The 15,345-nt window shown below is 42.4% G+C and overlaps 1 protein-coding gene across 3 annotated transcripts in view; it reads left to right on the plus strand.

The window, feature by feature from the left end:
- The window catches only part of ATP1B2 (ATPase Na+/K+ transporting subunit beta 2), a 29,007-nt gene extending 14,494 nt beyond the window's left edge, over positions 1-14,513 (plus strand). The window contains exons 3-9 of one of the 3 annotated variants that reach the window (XM_089479845.1): positions 2,385-2,489; positions 7,654-7,856; positions 8,605-8,661; positions 8,827-8,847; positions 10,346-10,375; positions 10,741-10,839; positions 12,397-14,513. In XM_089479845.1, coding sequence (XP_089335971.1) covers positions 2,385-2,489; positions 7,654-7,856; positions 8,605-8,661; positions 8,827-8,847; positions 10,346-10,375; positions 10,741-10,839; positions 12,397-12,561 — 680 coding nt within the window. In that variant the 3' untranslated portion in view covers positions 12,562-14,513. The remainder of the gene's footprint in view (positions 1-2,384; positions 2,490-7,653; positions 7,857-8,604; positions 8,662-8,826; positions 8,848-10,345; positions 10,376-10,740; positions 10,840-12,396) is intronic. The other 2 variants (XM_089479846.1, XM_089479847.1) reach the window with 2 other exon arrangements.
- Positions 14,514-15,345: the final 832 nt, after the last annotated feature.

A 15,345-nucleotide genomic window follows, 5' to 3' on the forward strand; every position in this document is an offset into this window, starting at 1 on the left:
ATTTGGGTTATTGCAATGTAAAAAAAGGAACTTTTTAAAACTCTGAGCAAAAGGAGATATTAGAATTGACTGCACTCGTTTAAAGTGTTGGTGGAAGTTTCTCATTTTGAATACTGCTCTACATTAAGAAGGACCTGTAAGTATTTGAGGGGGGAAAGGGGCCTCCCCGGCCTCATTTTGCTGAGTGTACAGACTCAGTCTCTGATACAAGTTGTTGACCAAAGAACAGGATCTCTGAGATAAGCTCTACCTGTCAGGATCTAAAGAGAGACTTAGATAGGTATGCTGGCAGGTAAAGAGTATTCACCAAACTCTGTCCATGTTCAGAGGCCCTATTGTCTTCATATCTTCCATGTATCAACAGTAAAACCAGATACCTGGACTTCTAAAAGCCCCTTTAACAAATAAGGTTGGTAAGAAGCAATTGAGCTTCAGCAAAAGTTTTGTTTTGTTTTTTGGGCTGTGGTTCCTAGAATCTCTTGGCCGGCTGTAGGATTCTGGGATTGGTAGTCAAAAAAAGAATGTCAGTTTAATTTAGTGGCTTTTGCTGAGAGACTTAAGGATCAAAGTGCAGCTTGGTGAATTGCCATATTTTTATGTCATTGTAGGTTAGCTTGACACAAAGAGAACAAAAGCTGACATAGTTGTTTCCTCTTTTCAGGCATTCCTAGGAATTGTTGCCCTGTAAGAGGGAAGGATGATAGGAATCTCTAGTACCATCCCCATCTCCCTGAAACTACAGTTCCCAGAGGTTTTTGGGATCAGTTGTGGCAGCAAAAAGTGGCCTATACAACCCTTTGTCTTGAAAGCCTGTCAAGTTAAACTGGTTATAACATAGTGTCCCTTCTGAGGCCAAAGCCAGGGGAGGCTTTCCTGAAGGAACCTGTTCCAGATCCCCAGGGGCCCCATGGCCTTGCAGTGGGACATGCGCCACCATTTAACAAGTATTCAAGGCAAAGGGTCATTCTAGGGCAGGTATTGGGGAAAACCTGTTGTTTGTGTCCGCAAGGCCTGTTCCCAGAAAAATGAACATTCCCTCAAAGTTATATTTCTGTTCCTAGAAGCCTCTGGGAGTGGAGATTTTGAATTAAAACAAGGTGTCACACTCAAACAAGCCAACAAACAGATGTTTAAATTAACAGGAAAGGAATTTGGGCTTCTTCAATTTTTCTGTGTGTGTTTTGGGAGGCTGGGGTCGTTCATGGTGGGTCCTAAAAATTAGGTCTCTGGAGCTGGCTTATCCCTGAACTAGAGGCGTCCGATGTCTGCCTTGTTGTTGCCATTTCTAATTGTTATGTTTTAAAATTGCATTTACTTCTGTTTGTAGCTTCTTTTTTTGCATGTTTTAGTGTGGTGGGATTTTACCTGTACTTCTTTTAACCCACTAAGCTGCCCTGAGTCCCAAAGTTGGGAAAGGGGTGGAATATAAATAATGTTATTACTGCTGCTGTTGTTGTTGTTGTTGTTGTGTGCCTCAGTCAGGTCTTTTCTGACTTATGGTGACCCTAAAGTGAACCTATCATGGGTTTTTCTTGGCAAGGTTTCTTCAGAGGTGGTTTGCATTGCCTTGCACTGGGGCTGAGATATTATTATTATTATTATTATTATTATTATTATTATGCTTTGTGCAATTCCAAATTGTCAGATCATCTGAGTGCAACTGCCATAGATAGGATCACAACAGCACAATTACGAAAAGCTGACGTAACTTGGAATAAGCCCTATTATCCGATGACCCATCGCTGGTGCCTAGATTCTTGGAAAGGATCTAAATCATTGACAGTCCAAAACTGGGTCAGTGACATCTGATGGACTTTGAAACTGAGATGATGATGATGATGATGATGATGATGATGATGATGATGATGATACTGGAGGTGTCTGGAAGTCCCCCTTCAGTGAACTTAATTTGGTAGTTGAGAAACAAATGGGGTGCGTGAATAAGGAAACTGCTGCATTTTGATTCTGTGTTTGTGTGTGTTTTGGCTGTTTTTAAGTGGAATGTTTACCCATTATTAAAAAAGAGGCCCAGAGGGTTTTATTCAGGGAGGTGGAGTCAGTTGAGGTTCAGGGACCACAAAAAGGGCCCACGTTTGGACCACAGGCTATACCTTCCTCACCCTTTCTCTGCGGTCTGTCCATCCATTCTGTTACAAATCAGCTCAGAGGTCAAGCAGCATCCGTGCGCATCCAACTTGGCCATTGCACTTGGGCAGGCAGGGACAGTAGCTGTCATCTTTGCTGGGAACAGATTTGTAGAAAGATGCTGAAAAGAGCAAGAGACACAGTTTAGTCCAGCGAAGAGGGTATCCAAGTAGGATAAAGTAAGCTGGGACTCCGAAATTCATTCATTTGCCACTTCCTCCCTGCTCCAACTTTCCCAGGTATGATGATTCGCCCTAAGACAGATGCTCTGGACATCACCTACAATGTTTCCAACACTGAGACCTGGGAGAATTATGTGAAGATGCTCAATAACTTCTTGGAGGGTAAGTATCGGGTGAAAGGAGACAGACTGCCTCACTACAATCCTTTCTGCCAAGACGTAGTAGCAATTGCTGGTGCATGGCAGATTAATGAGAAGGAAACGGTCATGGGAAGATCAGCTGCTTGTAGGTGGTCTTTCCCCCAAACCACTTCTTTTCTACGGTGGCTCTGCAATGCTGTTATTCCTTTGCTAAGGCCCAATGCTGGGGAGCCACATGGTCACCCCATGAATGATGTTGGGCTTCAGCTCCCAGCAGCCTTAGCCAGAATAGCCGTTGGTGAGGAATGCTGGGAGCCAGGCAATCCACCCACATGCTTCCCATTCCTGTAATATCCACATTTAGATTTAAAACTTACATGGGGCAAAACCCATTTTCTTCCTGAAACTCTTTTCCCAGAAACGTTCATAATTTTTTTAAAAAAATTACAATATTATCAACTGTTACAGATCGAAAGTCACTTTTTAGCAACATAAAATACATTTTGTGTAACTTGTCTTGGCATAAAAACATGTCTTGATATGTAAAAGTACAGTTTATCCAGAAAAATAATGACAAATTGAATTTACTTTGTAAGATGCATTATTACAAATGGAGCTACTATGGCTACTAAGATATAAGGAAGGCCTGAATGATAAGGAACCTCTGTGCTTTTGCCAATTTATCAGGAGCAGGAAGAAAATCAACCTTAATTAAAAAAAACCCCAAAAGAAACCATCTAAATAATTAAAATATCCTCTATTCTTCCATGGAGCCAGGCAGAGAAAAAGCACTCGCTCCCATTAAAAATTAAAATTTAAGAGAAGAGAAGGGAAGCAAGACCAGAAATTTCAATGATGTGAGATACTATAAGTAGTCTTACAATAAAGGTCACCTGCTATATAATTTTTAGAAACAATTGAAGGAGGGAGGGAGTAATATATGAATGCATTGTCTTAAATATTTTATTTAAATTACTCAGAGAAAATATTCCATACTGCATTTAATATTTTTTTTTTAGAAAAAAGGCTTTAAGAAAAAAAGAAGCAGCTTCTTCCCCCTGAATTTTATGTTTTGTTTCCCTGGGCCTTCACATCTTATCCCTGCTATGTGCAGCTGAGTTGTAAGACAAAGTTGGTGCCATAACAACTAGAAATCTTGCCTATATGGAATATAAAGGAAGCCTTTTGAATGAGATGCACCTATTTGCCATCACTGATCTTTGCCAGGAGTTTTAGATGTTGTAAAATCAGATATAGTTAAAATAAGAAACCAAAAAACCTTCCAGATCTTTATGTTCTGTTAGTTGAATGTAGGGTTTACCATAATGCTAACTGTGGTGACTTTCACATTAGTGGGGATGATAAAATGGAGTTAAAAACGGAGGTACTTGTCATAGGCAATCCCAATCCAAGTATGGTGATAAGCTCCCCAGTTATGGACAGGGTCACACTTCCCCTAAAGGACTCTGTTTGTAGTTTGGGGGTGCTCCTGGACTCGTCGCTTCAGCTGTCATCTCAGGTGGATGCGACAGCCAGGAGTGCCTGTTATCAGCTTCGGCTGATATGCCAGCTACGACCTATCCTGGAACAGGAAAACCTAGAAACGGTTGTACATTCACTGGTAACCTCTCGTCTTGATTTCTGTAATGCACTCTACATGGGGCAACCCTCATGCCACGTTCGGAAGCTGCAACTGGTCCAAAATAGGGCAGTCAGATTGGTTACAGGGAGTTCGAAATTTGATCCTATTACACCTATCTTAAAATCCCTACACTGGCTGCCTATTAGCTTCCAGGCACAGTATAAGGTGTTGGTCATTACCTATAAAGCCCTACATGGCCTGGGTCCAGCTCACCTGAGGGAAGGCCTCCTCCCATATAATCCTTCCTGCACTCTCAGGTCTTCCTCTGGGAAGAATCTACTACAGTCACAGAGAACTAGACTGGTAACTACTTCGCAGAGGACATTTTCTGCTGCCGCTCCAAAAATCTGGAACGATCTGCTGGATGAGATCCGCCAACTAACATTTTTCAAGGCCTTGAAGAAGGCAATAAAAACAGATCTCTTCTGGTGGGCCTTCCCAAATCGATCCCCTAATTTCACTCTCCAAGTGCCTAAATTGTTCTCTTCGGCCTGATTCAAATGCCTTTGATATTATTGTTTTCTCTTTTGATATGCTGTTACCCATCTTGATCCAACACACAGAGAGGCAGGTTATAAATAAATACTTTTATTATTATTATTATTATCATTATTATTATTAATTTTGAAAAGAGCTGTCTGAAAGTTGAATGCAGTCTCCAAATCTCCCCACCTCAGAATTAGTACCAGAACCATCGTTTTAAATATCAGAATAAAACCCAGAATGGATTCAGTGCCCTAATGGGTGCTGCCCAAATAATGGATGAGTAACTCCGCTGTGCTATAAACCATGAAGTTTATACTTAGACAGATTTTTCCCCTCCCCAGTCTGCCATATGGGGATAATGCTGACCTCCCTTGCAAGGTTGTTGTAAGGATTACAACAGCATAATGTTTTTGCACTGGCTTTTTCAAATCACTTTTGATTGATGCTTAATGAACATCTGGACTGTCAGTTTGTGGCTTGGAAGTGTTTGGAAAAAGCACCGAGACTTTGCAAAAGCGGTTCATCTGCGCAGAGGGCTGATTGTGGCTTCAAGGACCGGCTTTTGAGGCAGACGCGCTTTCCTTCCTTCCTTCCCCCACTCCTTAAGATAAATTAACCTGTTTGATCTCCAGCAGCAGAATGGCTTCTCTATTCTATTTTTATTCACGCTGCAAGCCTTTCAAATTATTTTTGCCAGCCTTTATTATCCCTTCATCATAGGACTGGTTAATTAGCTTAGAGAGCTGATAGCTCTAAGACGTGGCGGCAGTCCCTGGCTTAGAGGCCTCTCAGAGGGGATCAGCAGAGAATACATTGATCGCCAGCAGAGCTCAGTGGATCCTCCAGGCTCAGGGGCAAGATATCCCTATCTAGCAAGTACCAGAGGACAAACAGGGGGACGTTTGCCTTCATGGTCTACTTTTGGGTCTCCTGAACCAGGTGGCTGCGAAACAAGACTAAACTTGGGTTACAAGTTCCAGGCTGGCTATGCTGGCTGCCAATTTTGGGGAAATAACATTTTCAGTCTAATGACGATGGACCATTGGTATGAGCCAGTAGTAGGGCTCTTATCTTCTTATGAGAGCCTGACACTTTAAGTTCTCTCTGGTCTAGAAGTTCTTCCTAAAGTTTAGGCTGTGTCTCTTGAATCCATTGGTTTGCATTTTAATCTGTGGAGCAGCTTGCTCCAACTCCTACATCAGCATTGCTCAAAGCGATGGTTTCTGGACTGTGAGCTACCAGTCCCTGGAGGGTTTCAAGTAAAGAAAGAAATAGTTGTACAGGTGTAAGTCACCAAAGCACAGCAGTTGCCCTTTCAACAGAAACTACCAGAGGTAGAAATAACATAGAGATAAAGACTGTAGAGATGGGTTCCCGCACCACAAAAACATCTTTCAGCAACAGTCAGTTAAGCCTCAGATAGGTAAATAAAAACATTTTGAAACTTCTAGAGACTACTTGGAAGCTTATTCCAAAATATATATTTTAGTTGTTGTGTGCCTTCATGTCTTTTCTGACTAAGGCAACCCTATGGCTATATTATGGGGTTTTCTTGGCAAGATCTGTACAGAGGAGGCGTGCCATTACCTTCCTGTGAGGCTGAGTTTCGTTTTAACATGCTGGGGTAGCTGCTTCCCTAGGGCAGCTTGTGCATATTTTATGTCCAATATTTTATGGATGTGGGCTAAGATATGTTTTTACAGGCAACTGTACCCAATTCATTGGCAATGGGGAGGCTGTTTTTCACTGGTCCCAGTTAAAGCTCCCCATTGGGTGCACTGGGTCTTTTGGATCCCTCCCCCTCCCCCCCATTTGTTTTTTTGTTTTGTTTTGTTTTTTTGGAAGATAGGCAGAAGAACTGATAAAACTGCTTTTTATATACCTTCATGTCAAATCTAACTAGGGTTTTCTTTGCAAGATTTTTTCAGTGGAGGTTTGCCATGGCCACCTTAAGCTGAGAGAGTGAAATTTGCCCTGTAGTTTTCTGTGGCCAAGCAGGGATTTGAACCTTGGTCTAGGGCCTAGGCTAACACACAAACAACTGCAGCATGCTCATTCTCAGGAAAGATTTGTTCATGGCCAAGCAGGGATTCAAACCCTGGTCTCCCAGAGCCCTAGTCAAACATGCAAGCCACTACACCATGCTGGCTCTTAAAGATTTCTTCAGAGGGGGTTTCTCATTGCCCTCCTCTAAGGCTGAGAGAATTTGACTTGCCCAAGACCACCCAGTGGGTTTCTGTGGCTAAGTGGAGATTCGAACCCTGGTCTCCCAGAGTCCTAATCCAGCATTTAAACCACTACACCATGCTGCCTCTCACATGCCTAAGATTAGCCAAGACTATTTGTCAGTAGAGTCTGGTTTCATCTCCTGTGACTAGTAGCAATGGCTCTTCAGCAGATCAAAGTGTTTTCTATCAGCTGCTTACTTCTGCTTCCAACTGGAGGTGCCAGGCATTATTTATCTTTTCTATTTTATTAGTTTAATAAAATAATCTATATCCCACTCTCTGTCTAAAGGTCTCAGGGAGGTCTACAATAAAACTAATCTGACTATTTTAAAACAGTGTTAACATGAACATGATAGATAAACCTACATTAAACAACTGAACAAACTGAAAAAGCAGGTTAAAACCATTTTAAAATGTGAAGGTTTGTGTAAACCTAGACAGGCCCCCAAAGGTTCAGTGAACAGCCATGTTTTCACTTGGTGCCACGTTGGTGGCAACACTGGCATTAATCAGGCCCATTGTGGAAAAGTATTTGGTAAATGGGGTGCCACAGCAGAGCAGACTCCGGTTGAATCCACATTAAAGAAATAATCCAGCAGAGCTCTAATGACCCAACAAATTACAGTTCCCAGAATTCCATAGCATGGAGTCATGGCAGTTAAAAGGGTGTCAAACCAGATTATTTCTGCAGTGCGGATGCAGCCTCTGTCCTTTGTCCACTCACTGCATTTTGCCATATTGATGATACGCAGAAGGCCCTCAGATGAACATTGGGATCTTCTGCACTGAACAATATGTATATTCTCTAAACTGCAGCCTTTGCCTTTCAGCGTATAATAATTCAAAACAAGTGGCCACCAATGAATTCTGCCGCCCAGGACAATACAACGAACAGCCCGACAATGGGGTGCCAAACTATCCCAAGAGGGCGTGCCAGTTCAACCGCACCATGTTGGGCGATTGCTCGGGTATCAACGATACCACCTATGGCTACCGAGAGGGGCGCCCGTGCATCCTTGTCAAAATGAACCGGGTAGGTGGGCCGAGATGTGGGAGCTGGGAATGGTGGTTCCTCTCCCCGGTTCTGAGAATCAGCCAGTATCCTTTGGTGTTTGTAGGCCTTTGGCAAGGGACTCGTTTTCCCTAAGGGGAACCATCATAGATGCCCTTTTTGACTTGCTTCCGTGGCTCCAGAATCAACAGTTGGCAGGGCTGTAAGGGGAAGCAGATTAGGCATTAGGGACATCTTGTTGCTGATTCCTAGTTTATAGTGCATTGGAGACATAAGTGTTGTTTCTTCCCAAAGGGAGGCAAACAGCTCTATCTTCTTATGCAGACAGAGCAAACAGCTTTATCTTTTTTTCGGGAAACAGCTCTATCTCTTTGTGCAAACAGCTCTTTTTTTAAATGTACCATACCTATTCTGAACCAGGGGAATCTGGGAGCTATGATCCAAAAAAAGTAACTTTACCAGCCTTTGACCCAACTTTAATAATGCCCAGTCTGGGTTTTGAGAATAAGAACTGTGGAAAGGCCAGTTTGAGATCATTCTCCAATCCCTTGGCATGCAGAAAATCTATAATATTTGTATGTCACCATTCAAGATCCTTAACTCAGACTGATGACATATGAATATTACAGAGCTGTAGAGTTGGAAGGGATCCCAAAGGCCACCTAGTCCAACCTGCTGCCATGAAGGAATCCACTGCTATAGAAGAGTCCTTTAAATTAATTAATCTATTAACCTCTTTTCTCCTCCTCCCCCATCTTTGTATTTGCAGGTCATCAATTTTTACGCAGGAGCTAACAAGACTATGAATATCACTTGCATATCCAAGGTAAAACTTTGAAACCTCCATCACATGGATTTTTTCCCTCTCCTTCATCTCTTTTTTGTTTTGTTGTTCTCTCTCTTGCTGTACACTCTCTTCATTCTATTAACACTCCACTGTGTTTACCTCCTTGTCTCTTGGGGGGAAAAAAACCCTATTTTGTGCCTTCAGAGACCCAGGTCCAAGCATGAGGTAAGGGCTTATCTCACAAACCATTAGAGGACAAAACTAGAATTTGTTCAGGATGGTACTGCCTAGTGGATTACAGAAGCCAAGGGCTTATTTCTCTTGCTTCTCTGCCTGCTGCTTCTGGAAATAGCGCTAGAGCTAAGGAGTCCTGCCTCTCAGCACCCACTTCCCTTTAACTTGCTCAGTTCTCCTTGCATTTGGGAGAACTAGCGGTCCCAGTTCCCAAGTAGATCCTACATTTTCTCCTACTATAAGCTTCTTCAAACAAATCACCTAACTTTTCTGCAGTCCTTTGTGGGAGACTTCCTTACCCCTTGCTAAGGGAGAGCTATCTCTTCCATCCCTGGGTATAGCTAAAATGCATTCAGATAAACGTAACGTCTTGGCTGTGGTTGGTTGCTGTTGCTTTTCGTCTGCTGAGAATGTGAAGCTGGGGTGAGTAACCTGCAGCCAAGGGTGGCGTGCATCTTTCAGATTAGCCTGTCAAATTAGCGTTTGGAATTAAAACCTAAATAGTGCCACTGCAAGAGTTCAAATCCCATTTCCCTTCCTGCCTTGAGTTTTCCTGTAGCTTCCTTTAGCAACGCTCTGCTAAAGGGAACCTTTTGTGACACTTCTCAAGGCTCTATGGTGCAGGAGAAGGCTTCTTCACCCTCCTGCCCCTGACCCAATACAATTTCCCTCTTATGTACAGCCAGCCCTCCATATCCATGGATTCTATGTCCAAAGATTCAGTCAGCCACAGCCTGAAAATAGCCCCATTTTCCCCCCCTCCAAAAAGCAAACCTTTATTTTTGTCAAGGACACCATTTTAGTGTGCTGTTGTATTTAATGGGACTTACGTATCCAAGGATTTGGTATCTGCTGAGAACCAAACCCCAGCGGATACCAAAGGTCCACTGTAAAGTTAAGAACATCTGTTTATTTGAACCACTCCACCTTGGAGTAGCCGAGTTAGCAACTTTGAGAGACTTGAATACCGCTTGTTATCTGCTCCAAATGTTGGTGCCTCGTTCAGTAGTTGTCTCCGTCTGTCTTGTTGTCTCCTTCAGCAGCGGTCCTTCGCAAATAATGCAGTGGGTATGTATTCTGTGCTGAAAAATAATGGCATGCCTGCACTGAGGAAAGCTGAAGTTTATGGCAATCCATAAAGGAAAGAAAGTGGACATGTTCTTTTTTCTTTCATTATTGTTGAGAGTGACTTTTCTTGTTTCTCCCAAAATGGGAATGTTGCTCAGCCTCTTGTGCCATCTGTCCAAATTTATACGGGTATCATCCCTCATCCTGACCTTAATATTCAAGTATGTTATTTTGTAATGAGTATAAACCTTTGACTATTGATGGTGCAGTTGCAGAATACACACCCACCTTGTTTGCATTGCTGCTGTGCCTTCCTCTCTCTCTATTTCTTTAGTTCATTACTGTTGTTTCCCCTCTACCATCTTCTATTCTCTTACTAATTTGTTCCGTCTGTCTTTCTCTTCTACGTTTCCATCTTCAGAAGAAAAAAAGCCCGCAGGAGGAAATCCTAGTAAGAACAATGTTGGCTGGGATGTGGGATGGGGTAGGGGACACCCAACATGGAGCACAGAGTACATAATTGATGGTGGAAGGGTCTGAACTGGGAGAAAATTATGTGGACTACAACCCCCAGGATCCCCCAATGTCTGATAGATTGTGGGAATTGTAGTCCAGATTATTTCTCCCCCTAAACTCTTAGTGGGGTTGTGGTTGGGGTAGGGATGAGGAATAGAAGCTACCAGTTAGAATGGAGAAGGATCATTGTGGCTAGCAGTGGGCTTTGAATGGCGGGGATCTGATGGGAGCGAAGGCTGCAAATATCAGGGATGGGAAGCTACTAAAGCTATAATTTCACACTCTTTTTCTTTCCTACAGAAAGAGGAAGATGCCCAGAAACTTGGAGAGTTGGCAATGTTTCCTGCCAATGGGAACATTGACCTAATGTACTTCCCTTATTATGGCAAAAAAGTACATGTAAGTATTGCCTGGTACATCTGTCTCCATTGATCCCATCCTAAAGGTGCATGCTAAAAAACTGCTAGGCTCTTTCTGCATCCATTCCATTATTTTGGGTTGTTAGTTAGATGACGTGCCCCAATTTCTCCTTTTCCTCTTCAACCCAATGTAGATTCAGTGGTATCATCTTCTGCTACAGGGTTGTGTAAGGAGAAATTGGGTTGGAGAGGAAAAATGTGTGGTAGATAATCACTAAATATTATGACTAGATTAGGGAGAAATAGGATAACTTCTGCCTTTTATCTTAAGAGTGGAAAACCATGATGCCAAGCATTCAGAGTGGAAGCACAGTTTTAAAATATGCTAAATAAAGTTCCCAGTGCAACGGGGAAACACTGGTACAGCTTCCAAATGCCAAAGCTTACCTGTGAAAGGTATGGTAAAGTCACTTGAGTAAAGTGTACAGACAGAGAAAAAAACACACACACACACACACACACACACACACACATATATATAGTATGTTTTAGTGGGCTTGGAAGAGTTGTTGTTGTTGTTGTTTTGGACAACGATTCCCAGAATGTAACATTCTGGGACCTGTAGTTCAAGGGGAAAAGGGGGGAAATTTCCCAAGATTTGGGGGAAATTTTATATAGCATTTTTTAAAATATCTGTAAACTCATTGTGTGTTAATCCCTCTTCATGCATGAGAAGAGGAATGAGAGACAGCAATGGGGGAGTGAGATTCATGGGTCGTGTTAAGATTACAGTCAATCCTCCACATCTGCTGCTTTGGTTTTTGCAGATTTGAATATTTATAGATTTGATGAATATGTTATCTCTATGTATCTCTAGATGTTCCAGCATGACTCTGTTGGAAGTTGACCATAAAGTCACACTGGAAGACCTAGAGATTCTTAAAGAAAACACTTCTCTAGGCTTTTTGTAAGTCCTCCAGCACAATTCTGTGGTCAACCTCTGGCAGATGTGGATCATAGAGTTCATCTGGAGGAGCTAGAAATGCCTAGAGAAGTGTTCTCAAGTTTAACAAATGTTTTTTTATTTGCAGTTTTTCCACTTTCATGAGGGTCCTGCACCCCTAACCCCAGCAAATGTGGAGGGCTCACTGTACACTTGTCCCTCCATATTTGCTAGGGTTAGGGGCACAAGACTCCCGTGAATATGGAAAAACCACAAATGACAAAAATACCATGTTTTTACCTGAGAGGACACCTCTAGGAATCTCTAGGTCCTCCAGGGCAACTCTGTGGTCAACATCCGACAGACACTGACCATAGAACTGCACTGGAGGAGCTACAAAGGCCTAGTAGAGTATTCTCTCTAGGAATCTCTAGGTCTTTCAGGGCAACCTTTAGCTAAGGTTGACCATAGAGTTGCACTGGAGGACCTGGAAATTCCTAGAGAGAACATATTAATCAAATCCGTGAATAATGAAATCTGCAAATATCAAAGCCGCAAATATGGATGGATGAGTGTATTTCTTTCCACTTGCTTGCTCCTTACATCGGCCTCATATTCTCCCCTTCTTCTTTCCCCTTCCCCAATTCTACGCAGCTAAACTACACGCAACCCGTTGTGGCCGTCAAGTTCCTTAACCTCACGTTCAACTACGACCACAACATTGAGTGCAAGATCAACGCCGCCAACATCGCCACGACCGACGAGCGGGACAAGTTCGCCGGACGCGTGGCTTTCAAGATCCGGGTCAACAAAGACTGAGCTTAATTTCTCGGTCCTTTCTCCTCCATCCCCTCACACCCAGCACCCTCGAAAGCTAATCTTCTCCTTCCACGGCTCTGTTTGCTTGTCTTAAGCAGAGCTTAAGAGTGGTTTGCGCCTAGATGAAGGAAGAGAGGAAGGAAGGAAGGAAGAGGGGATGATGGTGTGTGGGGTTGGTGGCTCTCTTGACCACTGCTGCTCATCCTAGGGTCACTAACCTCTGCTGTTAGACAATCCCAGCTCCCTCCGTCCTAAAAAACAAAGGCTTTGCTTCCACCCGCCCCGCCATCTTTGCCCTACTTTCCCCGTATCACTCCAAAATATCTGGAATGCTACTTTGGCTTGTTCTAACCCTCATTACTTGCTTTCTCCCTTCCCACCCCACAAAATGGTCCGTGGGGAGCTCAGAGGCTGTGACCCCTTCCCTTGTCCCCCTCTTCAAGATATTTCCTAATATAATAATAAATGTATATAGATATTTTTTATATATATATTAAAAAATTAAGGTACTGCTGAGTCCTCTGTATTTTCCTGCTCTTCACACACACAAAAACACACATGCACACTCCTTTCTGGCACTGTTTTCCCTCTCCTCCCCAGTCTTTTATACCAGTTTAGCTCTTGCCTGGAAACCTATTAACTGATATAAAGGTTTGGTGTTCTCAACTGGCCAAGAGACAGGTCTACTTGCTTTCTTGGTCATTATAGAGAATATTATAGTGTTTTTCTTTAATTTTGTAAAGCCAAATGGACCTAACGGTTAGCCATGATGACTGTTGGAAGCCATTTTGTTGTCAGCATGTCTTGGGGCTGCCATCACTTGGAAAAGATTCTTTTCAAGAGGACAAAAGTGATTTTTGGCTGCAATCTGAAACAGGTTTTGTTAGAAGCATGGCCCATTGACCACAGTGGGTATACATATATGCATAGGATTGTCACCCATTTGAAATATTTGCCAGGATGAAGAATGGCTGGTTCCCATCAGTCTCCATTAGAAAGAAACAAAATGGCTGCTCTCCTCGGTGTTGACATTTGATGCTTTTGTGGAACGGCAACCATTTTATTACTGGGCTAGTCCTGTCAGTAAATAATATGGCATGCTAGCCTTTTGTGGCAACTTGGCCCTTGCAAACACAAACCGCAAGTTTGTGCCGCCAAAGGTGCCGAGGGCCCAAAATGGCTGCCAGAATGGAAAGGGTCCTTCCTTGACCGTTCTGTGGTAACTGAAAGTGACCTAGCTTTCCCTAACCATTTGCAGTAACTGCTTCTTCGTTATAAGCAAGCTTTTTTAAAATGGCTGAAAGACGAGGCTTATTTGTGACGGGTGGCCATTTTTTGATTTTGTTTCCTGGCGAAAGAAACTGTCATGGCAGCTGCAAAGGCTAGCCTTCCCCTTCCCTTTTCCTCTTTGTTTCTTAATAGGATCTGCTCTGGCCCTGTTTGTTCTTTTAGTGTACAGTTGTTTTAATCTGTTAATTATAGTGACACATTGCACTAAGATAATATAAAAAATGGAGAAAAATAATGAAACCGCTGTTTCCGCCGTAGTTGAGGGGGAAAACGTCGACCAAACCCAATAATGCCTCTTTAGCCACTTTAATTAACTGACAGAGATTTTTGGGTCGTTGCTGCCTGTTCTCTCCCTTCCTCTTAATCTTTCTTGACGACAAGTTGTTTTTTAAAAAAGGAAAACACAATTTGGCAACGGAGGTGGTTAACTTTCCTTGCTTCTTATGTTTTAATAATTCTTATGAAATTTCATCCCTTTTACCTTTCAAGGCTGCATCTTTGAGAAGTCGTTACACCTATGAATGAAAGACATAACTTAAAATTCCTTTGCTTTTTAACTTTTTTTTGGGGGGGGATTGTTCTTGGTTTTTATTTGCAGAATTATTTAATTGCCTGTATCAGATTTACTGTAAAAGATGAGAAATAAAACTTAAAAAGCTTGATTTTTGTGTAGTTGTCGTTCTTTGTAGGAGTGCAAGCGTATGTTTATGTAAGATATTGGTTTTGATGATAGCAAGTGAAATTCCATATATATAAATGCAAAATGAAATGTTAAGAAGATAGATTTTTGTGAGCTGGAAACAGTCCCTCGGGAAAAGTAGAGAAGTTGCCATACTAGGCTACCGTTTTTAATGGTGGCTTCTGGACCCTACAGAGTAATATGGCTTTTTCAAGTCATTATAGCCTTCTGTGATGATTATTTTAGGGGCCGACCATTTGTTACCGTACAGGTTAATGCTTTTCTCCCCTCAGGTTATATTTCATAAGGCAAAGTCTAGCCTGTTGAATGTTGTGGAACTGCATTTCCCAGAATACCGCACTACATTGCCTTTTAACTATCATTGCCATGCTTTATCTTCAGCAGTTTTTAAGAATAAATCCTCCCAAAGAGAGGTGCAAGCTCTACAAAACCCCCCAAAATACAATGAACCAATATGAAATCTAAACTGACAATTACATCTCAATGGCAACATACACAACTGCATTCAAACCAAGGATAGATCACAAGATAAATGGTATTTCTTTAGGCCCCTCTTAATGCAAAGGCAAAGTGGCCCTCATTGATTTGCGGATGGGGAAACAGGAGTGGAAAACTTGGCAGCTGAGCAAATGCTTGCTTTTTGAGAGCCAGAATAGCAATGTCTGCATGGTGAGCTTCGATGCCAGACTGAGGAATCCAAAACCTGCAGGCTTTTCCCATCCGAAACAGGAATGAGAGGTGTTGGAATAATGAAATAAATTGGACGGAGCAGATATTTCAAAGTGGAGACGTGG

Source organism: Sceloporus occidentalis, unplaced genomic scaffold (assembly GCF_023333645.1).
Source record: "Sceloporus occidentalis isolate IW3139 unplaced genomic scaffold, rSceOcc1.0.p SCAF_14, whole genome shotgun sequence".
Lineage (NCBI taxonomy): Eukaryota > Metazoa > Chordata > Lepidosauria > Squamata > Phrynosomatidae > Sceloporus > Sceloporus occidentalis.